Genomic DNA, 17,874 nt, shown 5'->3' on the forward strand with positions numbered 1-17,874 from the left:
ATAAATCAAACCTAGATTACTTTTAATAATTTAATCTGTAAATTTTAAAATAAGATCGATTATATCTATCTAGAGCATATAAAAAATTAAGATAAAGATATTTTTATTTAATATTTAATATTTATTTACATGTATTTGATATTTTATGTAATTTACTATATTTATATTTAATATCTTCACGGTTGTTTTTTTACAGTTTTAAAAATATAAGAGCGGATATGAATATTTTATTTGAAGAATTATGGATTAAATCGTCAAAATAAACCAATTCTGATTTATATGATCTGTCTCATAAGTAGAAGGACTGGAAAAATACTTTACTCTAATTGCAAATACAGGAAAAATATTTCAAAAAACCAAAATTGAACATAAAAATAAAAATAAAAGGAAAACTTTAATTTCTCTCATTTTTTCTCACAGAGCTTGGTCAGAGGAAGCCGGCGGGAAATTCTTAAGATCGGTAACAGTTACTCTCATTTTCTTAATCTCAATCTCAATCTCAATTAAATTTGATTAATCTTCTTGATTTTGTAAAAAGGCGATAGGATTGAACAGGAAAATCATATTATAGTAATTAATTGATAATTCATTTAAACTTGAAAGTACCACAGCCGATTATTTTCTGGATTGGATTTACTTAGTTGATTTGTTATTATGTAGTAATTAATTGTTTAATTTGATTCTCTTTTTTTCATAATTTTTTTAGCAGCTAGACGGGATCAGTTAAAGTATTTAGGTTTTCATTTTGCTTTTATTATAGCAGAGAATTGTCTGTATTCTATTCTAGGGTTTGTTATAGATCTCGAAAACTTTATTTTTAATTTTTAGTTAGTTTTGACAATTTTTTGTTAATTATGAATGCTTGGAAGTCAGATTGAGCTGATCCTGACATTTCTATTATAACTGTTTGTGAACCTTATACACTACGGTTTACGATTTTTATGCTATATAACAGCGGCTTTTCAATATTATGGCGATGGTCGATGAGCCACTATATCCAATAGCTATTCTCATAGACGAGTTAAAGAACGATGACATTCAGCTCCGGTTGAATTCAATCCGTAGACTATCGACAATTGCACGTGCTCTTGGAGAGGAGCGAACCAGGAAAGAATTGATTCCATTTTTGGGCGAAAATAATGATGATGATGATGAGGTTCTTCTTGCTATGGCTGAAGAGTTGGGAGTTTTTATTCCGTATGTTGGGGGTGTTGAACATGCTCATGTTTTACTCCCACCATTAGAGACCCTTTGCACTGTTGAGGAAACATGTGTAAGAGATAAAGCTGTGGAGTCGTTGTGTAGAATTGGTTCTCAGATGCGGGAGAGCGACTTGGTTGACTGGTTCATTCCTCTTGTTAAGGTGCGAAAATTGCATTTTTCCATGTTATCGGTTATATTGTATGTGATAGTTTTTTTTTGCTTTTCAGATGCAGAATTATTTTTTTATCACTTTGGCTGTTGCAGTTGCAAATCTTGTAAAATATGCTATACTAATACATTGTTAGTTTTTTTGGTTGCTTGACAAAACTATGTTGCTATTAAATGTCTTCTGTATGTTTAAATTAAGTTATTAATGAAGGCATACAGTTTCAAGTTTACTAATAGGTTTTTAGTAGATCTTGTGGTAAATCTAAAGTGGCCTTTACGTTTACCATTTTGGCCTCCTGTATATTTGTATGGCATCGCAGTTTGCAATGTTATTATGTTACTTGTTTATGTATCCATGTGTGTGTGAGAAAATTCCTTTTTATGTCTATTTTTGGTCTTTGTGATTCAAGTTTCGTGTATTGGGCTCACAACTGGCCTAAGATTTCTTTTGGCTTAGATACTGACTAGGGTGTGCCTGTTTGGTCACTCAAGACTTGTAATTGTTAGGCAGATATGTTTTATTGTTTCTTGCATGCTCTTGCTAATTGCTATTATATTGTCTTCAATTCTATGATTGCTATATGCTTAAATTTTAGCTGTTTTATTCTCCAGAGGCTGGCTGCTGGGGAATGGTTTACTGCTCGAGTTTCTGCATGTGGGCTATTTCATATTGCCTATCCAAGTGCCCCTGATTTGTTGAAGACAGAATTGCGGTCAATATACAGCCAACTTTGTCAAGATGACATGCCTATGGTTAGGAGGTCTGCTGCCTCCAATCTTGGAAAATTTGCTGCAACTGTTGAACCTACACATTTGAAGATGGACATCATGTCAATATTTGAGGATCTTACCCAGGATGGTAAATGAATTTTTATCATATGCTCCCTCACTTATCTTTTTATCATGGGAATTTTTAAAACAAGCTTATATGGCCAAGATAATGGTTATTGAATTACCTGGAACTTCATGGTTGATTGATAAATTATGCGCAAAATGAAACTGGTATTGTAATTCAGTAATTTTTAAATTAACTGTTTCACAGTTACGCATTTGTGGTAGGAGCATTGTGCTTTTTCATTTCTAAATTTGCAATTCATTATAAGTTTAGAGATGAAATACTCTGATTGTGTTTCTCAGATCAGGATTCTGTTCGCTTATTGGCTGTTGAGGGTTGTGCTTCTCTTGGAAAATTGTTGGAGCCTCAGGACTGCGTTGCACATATTCTCCCTGTTATTGTTAGCTTCTCTCAGGTATTGATGTAACCTATCGATTACCATTTGATTAGATGTATAATTTATTGGGCATTCCAAGTCTATTGTTAGCTCCATGTCAAAAAAGAAAAAATTTTGTTAGCGCTATTCTGTTGCATAGCATTTGTTTCTTTATGGTCTATTTAATTAATCTTTAATCATACTCATTGATCAGTTACGTCTATCTTCATTTAACCCGAACAGGATAAGTCTTGGCGTGTGCGCTACATGGTCGCAAATCAATTATATGAACTATGCGAGGCTGTAGGGCCTGAGCCTACTAGGTATGTATATTATTTGATCTCTGCTTAAATATTTACCTATTCTGTATAATATTTTTTTAAAAATTTTGTTTCTAAAGATTCAGTTCTATGTTTAATCCCGTCCTGTTGATTACCCCTAGTGATTCAAAGTTGTTGATATGATGTTTTTTTAAGGACGGATTTGGTTCCTGCATATGTGCGGTTACTTCGTGATAATGAGGCTGAAGTACGTATTGCAGCTGCTGGAAAAGTAACCAAGTTCTGCCGCATTTTAAATCCAGAACTTGCTATTCAGCATATTCTTCCTTGTGTGAAGGTGTGTTTGCACAATGTTACTTTTCTTATTACTTGGCCATCACATTACCTGTTGAAATCTCAGTGCTCTCATATTTTTGCTCCTCAGGAACTATCAACAGATTCTTCCCAGCATGTGCGGTCTGCTTTGGCTTCAGTTATAATGGGGATGGCTCCTGTGCTGGGAAAGGTAAGAAATGGAACACAATAAGTTAAGCAAGAACATTCTATATCCTCATGCAGTGACTTTAAATTCGAATATAATAAATTTTTTACGGCTAACAAATTTTAGGATAGTATCAATTAATTTAGTTTTGTTGAAGTTATCCGTTTGGACTGACTTGGAGTGTGGTGGGTGGGGGTGGCAACTGCTAGTTGTGTTATCTCCAATCCATAAATTAAGGATTGGGACATAGGTTTATTCATTGTATGCTTATTCAGTTTTGTGCAATAGTTTTTCGATTGCTACGTGAGATTGTGATTTGTTACTTGAACAGATCTTCATTCACACTGGAGCCTATTACTAGTGATCTTAATACTAAAAAATTTAACCACTTATTCGTGGATGCTAGGAAAAACAAAATCGCTTCAAGTTGTTAGGCTTACTAGCTATTTAAATTCTTGTTCAAGCTCTTTTTTTCTTGATCTGTCCAATTGCTCTTGAATTTTAATTGGTATAGAATGCACATTGATCGCCTTGCAATCTTGACATTTGTTTGGTTTCTGATGCAGGATGCAACAATTGAGCAGCTTCTTCCAATTTTTCTTTCCCTGTTGAAGGATGAATTTCCTGATGTACGTCTCAACATCATCAGCAAGCTTGATCAAGTGAATCAGGTTTGTAACTTCTTAATGTAGCTGGAGGATCTTGTGCCTTAATATGAAAATGGGCCACCATGGCTGTCTTTTCTTTGTGCAATCAAAACTATTGCATGGGATATCATATATTTAATATAACAAACAATCAATGATCTCAAGGATGTCCTTTGCATCAAATCTCTTTTCTCAATAGTCACGCTTCCGCTTTAAAATTTTCAAGTCAGGACCTTCATACTAGAATATCTAATTTCTCTACCTACATCCCCTTTTTTTTAGTTGATGGCTTGTTGCTGAAGAAATACTAGTCTTTGTTTTTGTGACAACAGTTTCTTCTTGATTTGAGATAGATTAATAGCCTATTGCAGCAACTCCTGCTTATCTCATGATAGTAATTGATCTTTCTCTGGATTCCCATAGGGTTTTTCAAATGATAACGTGCATACTGTTTGAGTATTACCTGTGTAGCAAAGAAGAAATCATTATTTCCCATCTATTTTTTACTTCAATTTTCGTGATAATAAGATTTATTTGCAGGTTATCGGGATTGATCTACTGTCCCAATCATTATTGCCAGCAATCGTTGAGCTTGCAGAGGATAGACATTGGAGAGTTCGACTTGCAATCATAGAGTACATACCTTTATTGGCAAGTCAGTTGGGTGTTGGGTTCTTTGATGATAAACTTGGGGCTCTTTGCATGCAGTGGTTACAAGATAAGGTTTGTGTTTTCTCATCTTGTGCAAATTCAGTAGTACAGTAAAACCCCCTTTCTACTTAATTTACATTTGTGCGACATTGGACTCTATGATCAGCTACTGTTGCTATATACTTATTATTGTTAAAGTGAGATTAAGTAACTAGAAATTGCATTTAAATGCTGAGTGCTTTACTAGTTGAGAGGAAGCTGGATGTACGGCCTAGATTTCTATAGGATTGTGTATGAGATACCACTTACAGTGGAGCATAATAAATACCGGATCTTCTATTCATAAAGATGTGAGCTGAAAATTTGATTGAAGCTGTCCATAGCAATTATTTTTTTGTTGCCTTTAGATGAAATTTTCTTCTGTTGGATTATTGGGATTAGTTTCACTAGCTGATAGATGAAAAAGGGGAAAACAAATACTGAATGAACTCTGCTGTACTCTCTCTACGCCTCACATTAATTTCTACCCCATTAACAACTACATTAACTATTGGTTGATGCACAGTATTGATGTACCTCACTTTGGTGTTTACTGCAGGTTTACTCAATTCGTGATGCTGCTGCAAATAATTTGAAACGACTTGCTGAAGAATTTGGTCCAGAATGGGCAATGCAGTACATAATTCCACAGGTTTCTATTTAAATCTTCTGGATGAGAATTCCTCTTCATATCTAATCATAAATAGTTTTAGTACATTGCTTTTTGTTTCCCTTTCTGGGAATTCTAACCTTGCTGTCGGTGAACCCAAATATTTTAATATCTCAAACAAAAGCCCGAGGCATTAATACAGATGTCAAATGAAAGAACATATTGAGCACTAAGTACGTTAATCGTGTTCGTTATTGCTTAAAAGATGAAAGATTCCTCATTTCATTTTCGGTTTGGTTTTCCCGTCCACGTTACCTTAATACTTTTACCTGCATTTGTCAATTAAAGAAGTAGAAGGTGACATTTAGTTATGCAGGTTTTGGAGATGAGTAACAACCCACATTATTTGTACCGGATGACAATTTTACGTGCTCTCTCGCTCCTTGCTCCTGTCATGGGCTCAGAAATTACATGCTCTAAACTGCTGCCAGTGGTTGCTAATGCATCAAAAGACAGGTACCTGGATTTATAATACTTGCTGACTTGGTCAAAACTATTTTTCTCATGTGCTTGTGGATGCAGAGTACCCAACATCAAGTTCAATGTGGCAAAGGTCCTGCAGTCTCTTATTCCCATAGTTGACCAGTCTGTAAGTTCTTTTTCGCGTTTTCGTTATTTCTTTTTTGAGCTTTTTATTATAGTTATTATGCTATTCAGTGGACATAATTGATTCCGGTAAATTGTTTTCATAGGTTGCGGAAAAGAGCATTCGCCCCTGCTTGGTTGAACTAACCGAGGATCCAGACGTTGATGTCCGTTTTTTCGCCAACCAAGCGCTTCAGTCAATTGATAATGTCATGATGGCTAGCTAGAAGTTCATAATTACACTGAGCTGAATCTATGTTTCTATTGAAGACAATTCTGCTGAAGTTGCCGTAATATTTCATCAGATTAGTTTTTGTTCTTAAGCATTAGTGAGATGATGTCCTTTGGGAGTTGTAACTAACTTGTAACTGCCATTTTCCCCCTGCTAATATAGCGTGTTCTATAAACTCGTATTGTATTGTTCTGTGATGTAGTCCATTTTTTGTATCCCTCTCCCACTATTCAAAAATGGGTTTTCTTACCAAAGATTATGGTGTAATATAGGGGTAATTGATCCTAGGGTACTCAAAATTATTGTATTTTCTGCACTTTGGTGATTAAATTTTGATTTGTTTTGATTTGGTCATTAAATTTTATGTGTTTTTTTAATTTGGTTATTAAATTTTAATTTCTTTTCAATGGGATGCTTTCCGGAAGAAAAAAAATTGCACATGTGGGTTGGATGTTTTTGTTTATATTAGTTTCGCATTACGTGCTACGCACGTGGCTCGTAATGTGATTTGTCAATCATATTAATATATTTATTATAATTATATCAATTTTTTTATTTATAATCAATATTAAATACGTTAGAATTTTTATAAAAATAAATATAATATATTCAGTTATTAAATTTTCAAATTAATCAACATAAAGCACACTCAAATCAGCAACTCACCTTCAAAAAATTCCTCCACACCATCACAATTGATTACTCAAGCTTACATAAATTACAAGATAATTCAATCTTAACAATTTAAAATTATAATCTAAAACCATAAAACAATTTATATATTAAGTAAATTGTCAATTAGAACCGTGGTAATAATTTTAAAACCATAATACAACTTATTACCGATTGTGGTTTTACTTTAACAAAATTCCATTTTCTAATTGTTCTTGAACTGCCGATTTTCTTGGAATGAGAATGTATTATTTGTTATTTAGTAATTGGATATTACAATATTCGATAACTTACTATAATAGAATTTTCTATCTAATTATCTAAATACAATTTATAATTATAAAAATAATGACTTTGATCCACTACAAACTATAAATATTTAATAATTAAATCTAATTTGATTTGAATAAATACTCATAAAGTCCCAAAATAGCTGCTTCTCTATTCATATTGTTATTAGGTTTCAAATGATTCTTCTGTTCCTGATCATGCGCTAATATTAATCATACAATTGTGTTGTATTATATGTAATTTAATGTTTGAAGTTTATTTCAATAGAAACTCAAACGCATAAATTGGAGATAATTTAGTTATTTACTCTAATTAGGACTATAATTATAATATATGTTTAGTGATTAATTAAATAACTAATTAGTTAATGACTATAAAACCTTTATTTAATAATAAATTGAAAAGGATTATTCGGTAAATTTGCCTATCCCTCCCCCATCCGTGCTTTTATATATAGTATAGATATAATATTGTTATCCCAGCAGCTGCTCTACGGGTTAAGCTCTTGTTAAGTTTTTATTGACTTTTATTTAGTTAACTTTAATTAAAACTTCTATTAGTTTTAAATTATTAAATATAAAATTTTATCCTTAATGAAACCTATTAGCATAATTTTGTCTGTTCCCCCCTCCCCTCCTTCCCCCATATAAGATAGTTATAGATAGATAGATTATAGATAGATAGATAAATTTGACATGTATGTATATTTTGGTCAAAAATAATCCATTGAAATATTTTTTTAGAAAAATACAAGTTAAAAACAATTGCCAAGTGGCAGATTTGACTAGCACACTATTATTTTTACCGTAAAACATCTGTTAAAATAAAATTAAAGTTTAGTAACTACTATAAAACAAATCAAAATTCAATCATAAATAAAGCGATCGTTTGGGTCTCTTAGAAACCAATTACCCTATAGTATAGTGATGGACTGTCATTTTTACTGAACCATGAACATGTCGCAATTTTTTTTCAGGTCAAATTAGAAAGTTTTGAAAGGGGAGGAAATTAGGAATTGACTTCTTGATTAAATGTCTATTTTTCCTGAAAGAGAACTGTATAAAGCTATGAAATATGAAGAATTGATCTTCTATCATGTACATTGTGGAATCATCTTCCATGTCAAACCCATACCTCTAGCTATTTTTTTATCAGAACATATAGTAATTAAATACAAATTTACAATAGCACTACACTACATAAAAGTTTATGTAGAAATGTAGCACCCACTAATAAAATCATTAATTTCAGACATCATCTCAATAGTTCTAGTTTGTGCAATTTGAGACTTACTTAAAATCTGAAAGGCATGTCCTACACCTTTATGCACAACTCTCTTCTTCTTACCTTTACACACCAAATCTGAATTAACAAATTCCAAATTCCTGTCTCTTAATATATCCATCTCTGATATACACACCATCATTGGCAATTGTACAATAATTTCACCTCCATCCTTCAATTTCGCCATCGGATTACACCATCGATGGTCGCGATTAGCCCCGCGTGGCAATGCGAGTCTCCAATACGTATCCGATGCCGCCAAACTAAGCGCTGACCGAGGCGATTGTACTAAATTCTTCTCCGAATCGGTCCTCGCCTCTCCTCCGAAAAAGGGTTGGATCATAATCATTCCTTTGAGATTTAAAGTAGTATCAGAACCCACCATAGAAATAACATTGTAGACTATATTGGCACCAGCACTATCCCCAGCAAGAAAAATATTGGAGAAATTGCACTGTTTAGTCCACCAACTTTGACCACTATCACAATTTGATACAGACAGTTTTTTTAACCACATTAGAGCCGTAATCCCATCTTCATAAGCAGCAGGAAGAGGATTTTCAGGCGCTAAACGGTAATTAACAGACATAACCAAACAGTCTGTTTTTGCAGCTAATTTTGACAGAAACTCATGATAGCAACTCCAAGCAGACGACCCGACACAAAATCCACCTCCATGAAAATATACAATCAAAGGTTTTCGATCTTCCGAGGTTGTTGGAACATAAAAACGTGCCCAAATGTTAGAGACTCTGTCAATGATTGTGTCTCTTGAGAGTACTCCAAGCTCTGGAGCCAATCTGGTAGTGACACATGGAACTATCTGTGATCTTTCGACATGGCCATCTTTGTAAACTCTGATTAAACCTGGAAGTTCGTCTGTTACAGCTCCATGCAGGCGTTGGTAAGAACATTCTTTGCCGATTTGTAAGCTGCTTAAGCCTGAATCTAAAGAAACTGCAACCATTCTTATTTTTCTTTCTCAGAATGTAATATTTTTATGTTTAGTTTGGTTGGAACTTGGTAATAGTTTGTATTTATAGTGAGGAGAAGGAACAGGATAAGGCTAAGGATTGTAGAAATGGTGGGAAAATGGGGAATTGGGAAGTGGCCACATGTCAACATGTGATGAAGGTGTGGGGTGGTAGTGGTGGACTAGGATGGGGTTTCTATTTTCTAAGTTTCCCATTATCTGAAGAAAAGTAAGGTTGCATTTTTTTGTGGTTTTAAGATTTGAACCGGACAACAAAATCAAACAAAAAAATTAACCACCGCCTCTCCTCCTTTCTAAATTCTTTTTATCTCAAATCTAATCAATTATTTTGACTTTTGATTTGGACCAAAAATTGTAGTTTCTTCACGGATTTGCTAATATTTATCATGTTTTATCAATTTTTTTAAATAAAATCAACCATTTTTTTATCGTTTACTTGTCAGTTAAAATATATTATTATTTATAATGTAATATATATACCATATTTAGTTACTTGAGTCTGGTTGAATCGTAAATGGATCTTCACACGGATTTTACAGTCAGCTCATTTTTAGAACAATAACATTATTTGCATATATAATTGATCAAATTATTTTTTGAATTCAAACATTTACGTATTTTATGGTCAATTTTTTTATGTTTATAATTATGTTCAATGCGAACGATTTTTTTAGCAATTATATTCTAAAAAATTAATTTTTAAACCAAAATTTTGGCGTCTTTTATCAATTGCGACCAAATTTTCATATATATTTTTTTAAAAAAGTTAGATAATATTTTTAAGATTTAAAAAATAATTTCGAAATTTTGAAAAAAATTGTAAAAAAACTACTCAAATTGTATATAATTAAAGTTAAAAAAATAATTATAATTGATAAGAAATACAAAAATATTTAAATTTTAAAAGTAACTGTTATTATGATATTAGATAAATCTTGTTGCATTTGCGGCTTTCAGATAGGTTGGTGGGCTGTTTCTGACCTACATTATATGTACATGCATTTTAGTAGAGAATGTTTTAATTTAAAATAAAATTGACAAGAATAAACTACATGCTGTGTTCCTTAAAAAGAGAAGGGCAATACATGCTGTATTGTACAAACAATGCAAGACAGACAGACATATATTCATTTTGGGTTAGACGAGATTTTGACTAGGAACAATTCAGTTCACTAAAATAAATGAGAAATTCTTATTTAGTCCCGGTTTATGAATTTTCCATACACCTATCCAATGAAGTGTTAGAAAATCTAATATAATTTTCTCTTTCTTTTTATTATTTTCGTTTTCTTCTCATTTATCTAATACCTCATTGGATAAGTTCATGAATTTTTCATGAACCGGGTCTAGGTAAGAACTTCCCTAAATAAATTAGGTACTTACATAATTATTGAATAGCAATTGAGTACTACTTTACGTAATTCATCAAAAACAATTTGAGTACTTACGTAATTCCTTAATATTAATTAGCATTTAAAAGAATAATTCAAGCATAAAAGCTTGTGGGTTTAAGCTGAAAAGAAAAACATTAGACAAGAATTACATAAAATCATATAATTGTATAAATTAATTTTTTGTGAAGATATAAAGGGATGCTATCTTTAAATTGAGTTGCAAGTTTTCTTTTTACTCGACTGTTATAAATGAAGCTCTGATGAAAAGTAGACTTAAGGTCTTTTCTCCAATAAATTCCGATCAATTGTAAAAATAATGAAAGTACAAGGACTTTGTTATGAGTTTTGCTTATATATGTAGCTTAGATAGTGGAGTCAAAAGTCAAAGATAAGCTACTATCTACACCTAACTTTGGAGTTGCCTTCCAATAACATCCCTTCAGAACCACTGTATTGGGACCGTAATTTTGAAAGAAGTAGTATGAGGTTTGAATTATAGTGGGTTGTTCTTCCATTAAAAGAGGAGGATGAGTCAGATTTGCATGAGAGTTGAACATTTTGTATAAATAGGAATTCAAGTTCCATCTTTTGAGGATTGCTACCCAACATTCTTATTGCTCTTTCAATTCTTGTAGGCCATTTTTAAAAGTAGGTTAGAAAATTGTATGGTCAAAGGGTTTGTATATTTTCAGCTTCTTTAATCATTTACATTCATGCATACTTTCAAACAGTAGATAGCTAAGCCATGACTCTAATTGTGATGGACATTTCTCAAGCTAGATATTTTTTTAGTATGGAGTCTATGGGATTTTTTGAATAAGTCTCAATTATAATACAGCACTTTAAGCCTTTCACATTTAAACGGCTGTATATATGAATAAGATTCGAACGCGCGATCTCACTTAAGTTAGAAGAGCGTCTTACCAACTCATATGTGCTTTTATTTAAACATTATTTAAATGGTGAATAAATACATGTTTAAATTTATTTTAATTAAATTAAATTATAAAATATCAAACTTATTCTTTTAGTATTGTATTTGTATACATTCCTTAATAACATGATCCAAACATTGTATTTTTATTAGAAAGAAAGGAAGTAAACGTTTAAATTTGGACTTTAGAATAGGGGACAATCTCTACTAATATGAATCGAATTCTGCGTTTCTTGACATCCTTGAATATAAAAGATAGTATGCAGTTTGGTGTGTGTTCTAATCAGTTAATTTTTTAAAGTCTAACCATTATGAGAAGTTGTATAATAATCCGAAATTTATTATTTGAAGATAAATTAATATCAACGTTGTTTATCAATGAGTTATAACTCAAATAGTATAAGTGTTGGGCAGCAAACTGTTAGATCGTGAATTCAAATCTTCCCACGAGCATTCACCCTTTCCCAATTATAAAAATTAAAAAAAATTAATTTTCAACGTTGTTTAATGGGCGAGGTTAGTGTTAGTACAGCTCAATGTCTAGATTGTTGTTCTCTTCATCTAAATCATCAATAGTATTAATACTTTTCAAAATAAAGATAAAGACATAATAGTTTTGCAGAAGTCATACATTAAAGGGGTAAAATAATAGTATATTTTTCTACATCAAACATATACATATATTCTATACGAAGATTATTAACTATTTATCAAGCAATACATTTAAGTTTAGGCAACATCCTTTTCACCAGATAATGTGATATAACTTTGCTAGAATGATGAGTGAAATGGCCTCCATCCCAAAATACATGTTCACTAGGATTTGGACAAATCGGTACACCTTTAGCTCCACACATTTTATCCAATCCAGGACTAACATTATATTTTCCTCCAATCCCGCAACAAGCTTTTCTGTATGTTTTAAATCCTGTATGCATAATTAACAAAATTATAATTTAAGAATATTTAATCATATGTATATGTAGGGTCATATAGAAATCTATCTGAACCGATAAATTCCATTCGGTTAGATTTGACTTCGTAAAAAACATTAACCAAATGCACTTATATTTATATGCAATACAAAAGATTTGAAGTTGACTCACCAAGGGTTCGAAGATTTTTGATTATTGAATACGTCGCATTGTAAACATCATTGTAAACAATGATCACATGTGGATTCGCTTTTCGTAATTCTTCGAGTGCTTTTCCAAGTTGAAAGTTATGATTTTCATAAATACTATTGTAATCCTTTAAACAACCAAACGAATCAATAGCAGAAGTCTTATTCAAGAAAGACGATAGGTATGATGGCGAGCAACCAAGGGGATAGGCTGCATCGACAACTATACGACTAGCACCGTAACTAATTATCGTCTGTAACAAAGAAAACATAAAATATAAGATGACAGGCAATTGAAGGCAATATATTTTACAAATCTACTGCTACGTAAGACGCCATATCACATGACAACCGACATGATAGCATAGTTTAAAGAAACAAAACTTCACTCCTTCACTTTATCAGTTCGGAAAGTAATGCGATGTTATCATTTGTTCAAAATTAATATCAGTACATACCACTTTGATACAAATTTTAAATTTTGACACTGAATTGAAAGATAAAAAAAGTTTGATATCGCTGAGACTTTTAATCTGATATAAATTTATAGAATTTTCTATAATTAACTTACTTGGATGCCATCTTTAATGGTTTGCACAACTAATGGTGTCATTGTTTCCTTAGTTTTTGCAATGCTCACATTTTTCCACAATGCACGGCCGTAATCATTTGGCCCGATCCCAACCGAGAAGAGGGAGGATTTAAGTTTCTTTTGACAATCTATTGAAAATATCAATCATTAAATACAGAAAATTATATATATTTTGAATTAATTGGAATGCAATGTGAATATTGTAATTTGTAACCTTTTGTATCATTGCAGATAGAGGATAAAAGTTTTTTGAGCCATCCAAGTTGAACAATGAGGGAGCTATTAGAATATCCAAGATCAAGTTTTAATTCCATTAATTTTTCCTTAGATAAAGCTGTAACACCGGCAACTGCAAAATCCGCTCCATGAGTAAATGTCGAATTTGGATTCTCGTAAGGCTGAAGCAATGGAACTCCGGCAGAAAGTGCTACAAAAATCAACAAAATTAGACAGTTTAATTTATACATCATGAAAACAGTAAAAGAAATGAAATATTAGAAGCTAGAAATAGAAAACTCGTTTTCCTTTTTACAAAAATATATTAGAAATATAAACCAACTAAGTTTTAAAATTGTTTTCGGAAATGAAACGTTAAAACATAAAAGTTGATAAGTTTTCGTATATATAGGCAACCACTCTCATGTGTGTTACTTATTAAAACAAAATGCTTAGTTACCTAGAAAATCAATCATTAAATATCCGTCTGAAGGTCGACCAGTTGCCTTTCCAATAGTTTCACCGTAAGGCAATCGAGCATGATAAGCTGGAGGAACTTCTATTATAGAATTTCCGGTATCCGAAAGAGAATCGCCTAATTGATATATTCTATCGAATTTACAAGACTTGAGATCTTCTGCCTTGGGATCTTTTGCCTTGCAAGAAATTAGGACAAACAATGAGGCAACTATGAGAACTTGAAAGAAAGCTGTGTTTGTATTCATGTTTAGTTAATTAATCTATTGCTAAGAGCTTAATTATTAAAAAATAATTTGAACTAAAGATTATATAGGCACGGCCTATAAAAGGATCCTCTATGATTTTCAAACATGTTAAACTAATTAAATAACCAAATGAATTGATTTGTCGGGGTGGGATGATGTGTATTCATAAATTTGAACCTGAAAAACAGAATTAATTGATTAATTACCAGCTATAATTAACTTAATGTATGTGTTTTGAGGGGCTGTACATGCATCTTGGAAAATAAATAAGCAAAACTGTGGAAAATTCTTTACTAAATATTAGATAAATATTGTAAACATCTACTCGATAAATAACAGCATGTGGCAGCTAGAATTCTCATTTTTGAACAAAAATTACAAGAAAAGAAAAATTCAATTAAAAGAATAGAATCGAATTAAAACTGATACGGAAAATAAATAAAAACTACTGAGAGAATGGCAACTGGCTTTTTGTAACTATTTTACATCTAATCCTGTTTAAATTTATAAATGAATTGTGGTTTATTTTTAAAATAATTTTTAAAATATTTACACTCTATAATATTTTTTTTGAATTCATCGGATCTCATTAAATTGAATATGAAACAGTTATATTTTTAAGAAATTCGGGATAATTTGAAAACTAAATCCGATGACCTGACATGGAACAGATAACATGCTGCCTGATTCGCAGATCTTACTTACGAAAATAAAAATAAATTATTAACTGTTTCGCGAATTAAGTGCCGTCTTCAATCACTCTTCGTTCAAACTTCTCCAAACACCCGCAAACTCACTGCATTCGATTCAATCAACACTTGATATAACTCCTTCTAAAAAAAAGACAACAACTCCTTCTAAAAAGGAGACAACATACCTTTCACAGAGAAAGGTGTAATAACCCGAAAATTTAAGAATTAAAATATAGCCACGTGTCTAATATTTTATTAGACGGGAGTAGGTAAATTAAATTTAAAGATAAATTTAATTTACAAGTGTCCCTAAATTTTTATTATGGCTATAGGATTACAAATTTAAATTTGATTAACTATATAATTAACGGTGGTAATATGGATTTATGAATTGGGTTTAGAATAATTCATAAGTCCCTAGAGAATATTTTTGTTGCTAATATTCGCGAAATATTTTAAAAAGGTTATCGTGAAAATTTGATAAAATTTGGAAGCAGAAATTTTATCAAGCGCAGTCAATGCAGGCTTAATAATCGAAAATGATTTATTAAGAATAAAATATAAGTCGGATGGGAATTAAAATAATATTTTTATTCTTTTTATATTTTATTAGATTTTTGATAAAATTTTCACGAAATTTGGAAGTCGTTTCCGTTTTGGCTACGAACGACTAGTTTAGAAGTTGGTTTAAAGTGCATGATTGAGCTAGTACTAAACTGCACTTTAGCCATTACTATATATATATATAAACCTAACTTAACAAATTGAAGGCAGAGCCTTCATTCTTTCATTCTGAAAGAATATATTGAGCTGCTTAAGCTATGAAGCACGGTGACGATTAGGGTTTCGCGCCGTCGATTCGTTTTTCGATTCTAACTCAATTTTTTTAACGATTACTCACGTAATCGAGGTATTATATCCGTATTAAACGTTTATTTCGGTTTATTTCGAATATAAACTCGTTTATAAACGGTTACCGTATCGAATTATCGTTTTAAACGTCCGTATTGATTTTGAATTGTGTATACGTGATTGTGAACGTTAGAATAGTGTTTTTGGACGTTATATGCAGGACGGGAGGTCCCGGAAATTCAATTCCGGGGCTGGGCGGAAGCACAGCCCACTGTGCGACCGCACAGCACAGTGCGCAGGCGCACACTGTGCTGTGCGGGCGCACACTGTGCTGTGCGGCCGCACAGCATAAGTGTGCGGGCGCACACTAAGCTATGCGGGCGCACAGCTGCCCCGACGAGCAGTCGGGGGTCGATTTTCTTCGGGCTTTTTGGAGGACTTTCCGGGGGCGATTCCGACGTGCTTTCGCCTAATAACCCGAGGTGTTTTCCAACCGAACCTAAAACATTTTTAATAAATGTTTTTAAACCAAAGTTAATTATTTAAAAACGATAACTTGTGTTAGAAGAAAGTGAAAAGGTTTTATAACCTAAACCTAAAGACTTTTAAAAAGAGATTTTAAAAGTAAAGTTAAACGTTTATAATGGACTTTAAAAGAGTTAAAGTCAACGTTTAAACGGTTTCAAAGATTTAGCAATTGAGTTGCTAAATACTTAGTATATGACCGAGAATTGTTTTGACAATTAGGTCTATACTATAAATGGTTTTCTTTAGGTATTGCGATATCTAAAATAACTTCTAATGTGAAGTTAGAACGTTTCCTCAAAACGAGAATTTATAATATGGTTTTAAAAGAAAACAGACCATAAGTGTTACGTGTTATATGATTATATGTTTAACCTAGATCTGGGTTTAAGGACCAAGAAGTTTTATAGGAAACATATATTGATGTGTTTTATCCTGTTTGCTTTGTGTATTTAGTCCGACCAACTAGCGAGCAGTCTGACCACAACCACAGGATTAAGTTCCAGACCTAGTGTTTGTGAGTTCATTTGTTTACTTTTGAATATTAGTAATCAATTGTTTTAACTCCATAAATCGCACTAAGTATGAAACTTAGCCAAGGAAGATCCACTGAAACGAGCTATCTATTGGGCAACAATAGGACTGTGTGATCACCGGTGTTAATGAACTAGATGAGAGGTAAATATTATAAGCATACATATTGAGATTAGGTTTTAAGCCAGATGCTTGCTAAGCGGCTTAAACCTAATGGGTAGTCCTGAGGTGGCAGTGATTTAAGTTCCAGCCCAGCAACCCTATACAGAGTCAAGATGGCTGTGATACATAAGTATACAGCTCATCCAGTATTAAACAAGAGTTGTGCATATGCATTATATATATGATAGCATTATAACGTAATCAGGATTAGGGTTTCATTTGGATCGAGGACTGGTAATATTTTTATATTCCGATATTTTGTTTATACGCGATTTTGGTATTTAACTGTAAACCTATCTACTCACTAAGAAATATTTATATTTCTGACCCCGTTGTTGTTTATCATTTTCAGGTACCTAGCTACCAGGTCTGGTCGAGCTTCCACCCTTTTTCATCAAGGAAGCTTATCCTGTTGTTATGTAAATAACACTTTAAACTCTTAGATGCTGCAATAGTGTATATATGTTTGATATGCCTGTGGCCACGTCATGGTTCCCCTGTCTATATACTCTGATAGGAACCTGACTTTGTCTAGCTCTAATAAGTGGCTACTCAATAGGCATATGGTGTTTTATGGTGTCCCCTACGGGTGGGCCAAGCTTCGTGTTTTTGGTCTGCAAAGACACTGTGTGTAGTTTAGCTGGCCTTACGTTTGTGTGCCTGCTGTGCATGTTTTTAATATGTTTGATATAACGCTTTGAAAAGGAAAGTGTTCA

At 32.4% G+C, this 17,874-nt stretch overlaps 3 protein-coding genes across 4 annotated transcripts; 1 reads left to right on the forward strand and 2 right to left on the reverse strand.

Moving 5' to 3' along the window:
* Positions 1 to 349: 349 nt before the first annotated feature.
* LOC126673517 (serine/threonine-protein phosphatase 2A 65 kDa regulatory subunit A beta isoform) lies at positions 350 to 6,527 on the forward strand. Of its 2 annotated transcripts, none has more exons than XM_050367687.2 (13): positions 350 to 460; positions 956 to 1,363; positions 1,984 to 2,230; positions 2,509 to 2,621; positions 2,826 to 2,905; positions 3,059 to 3,200; positions 3,288 to 3,368; positions 3,911 to 4,015; positions 4,532 to 4,714; positions 5,241 to 5,333; positions 5,668 to 5,807; positions 5,874 to 5,940; positions 6,044 to 6,527. In XM_050367687.2, exons 2-13 carry the CDS (start codon positions 971 to 973, stop codon positions 6,161 to 6,163), a joined length of 1,764 nt encoding a protein of 587 aa, XP_050223644.1. In that variant the 5' UTR covers positions 350 to 460; positions 956 to 970; the 3' UTR covers positions 6,164 to 6,527. The 2 variants fall into 2 exon arrangements, with proteins under 2 accessions (XP_050223644.1, XP_055961119.1); XM_056105144.1 differs by having other exon boundaries at positions 448 to 466.
* A 1,624-nt stretch (positions 6,528 to 8,151) lies between these two features.
* On the reverse strand, positions 8,152 to 9,548 carry LOC126671445 (probable carboxylesterase 6). The gene has a single exon (XM_050365217.2). It carries the CDS (start codon positions 9,380 to 9,382, stop codon positions 8,339 to 8,341), a length of 1,044 nt encoding a protein of 347 aa, XP_050221174.1. The 5' UTR covers positions 9,383 to 9,548; the 3' UTR covers positions 8,152 to 8,338.
* Positions 9,549 to 12,356: 2,808 nt separating this feature from the next.
* LOC126671315 (acetylajmalan esterase-like) lies at positions 12,357 to 14,432 on the reverse strand. The gene is made up of 5 exons (XM_050365079.2): positions 14,129 to 14,432; positions 13,667 to 13,879; positions 13,432 to 13,580; positions 12,844 to 13,114; positions 12,357 to 12,665 (listed from the first exon to the last, which is right to left on the reverse strand). Exons 1-5 carry the CDS (start codon positions 14,391 to 14,393, stop codon positions 12,448 to 12,450), a joined length of 1,116 nt encoding a protein of 371 aa, XP_050221036.1. The 5' UTR covers positions 14,394 to 14,432; the 3' UTR covers positions 12,357 to 12,447.
* Between the last annotated feature and the right edge of the window lie 3,442 nt (positions 14,433 to 17,874).

The sequence above is a fragment of the Mercurialis annua genome, linkage group LG3 (genome assembly GCF_937616625.2).
Source record: "Mercurialis annua linkage group LG3, ddMerAnnu1.2, whole genome shotgun sequence".
Lineage (NCBI taxonomy): Eukaryota > Viridiplantae > Streptophyta > Magnoliopsida > Malpighiales > Euphorbiaceae > Mercurialis > Mercurialis annua.

Bases quoted from the DNA above. Each gene is read 5' to 3' on its own strand.
- LOC126673517 (XM_050367687.2), top strand. From the start codon at position 971: ATGGCGATGGTCGATGAGCCACTATATCCAATAGCTATTCTCATAGAC. The intron at 4,016-4,531 runs GTTTGTAACTTC...ATTTATTTGCAG, and splicing joins AGCTTGATCAAGTGAATCAG to GTTATCGGGATTGATCTACT. The intron at 5,808-5,873 runs GTACCTGGATTT...TTGTGGATGCAG, and splicing joins GCTAATGCATCAAAAGACAG to AGTACCCAACATCAAGTTCA.
- LOC126671445 (XM_050365217.2), bottom strand. From the start codon at position 9,382: ATGGTTGCAGTTTCTTTAGATTCAGGCTTAAGCAGCTTACAAATCGGC.
- LOC126671315 (XM_050365079.2), bottom strand. From the start codon at position 14,393: ATGAATACAAACACAGCTTTCTTTCAAGTTCTCATAGTTGCCTCATTG. The intron at 13,581-13,666 runs GTTACAAATTAC...TATTTTCAATAG, and splicing joins TATCTGCAATGATACAAAAG to ATTGTCAAAAGAAACTTAAA. The intron at 13,115-13,431 runs GTAAGTTAATTA...TCTTTGTTACAG, and splicing joins CCATTAAAGATGGCATCCAA to ACGATAATTAGTTACGGTGC.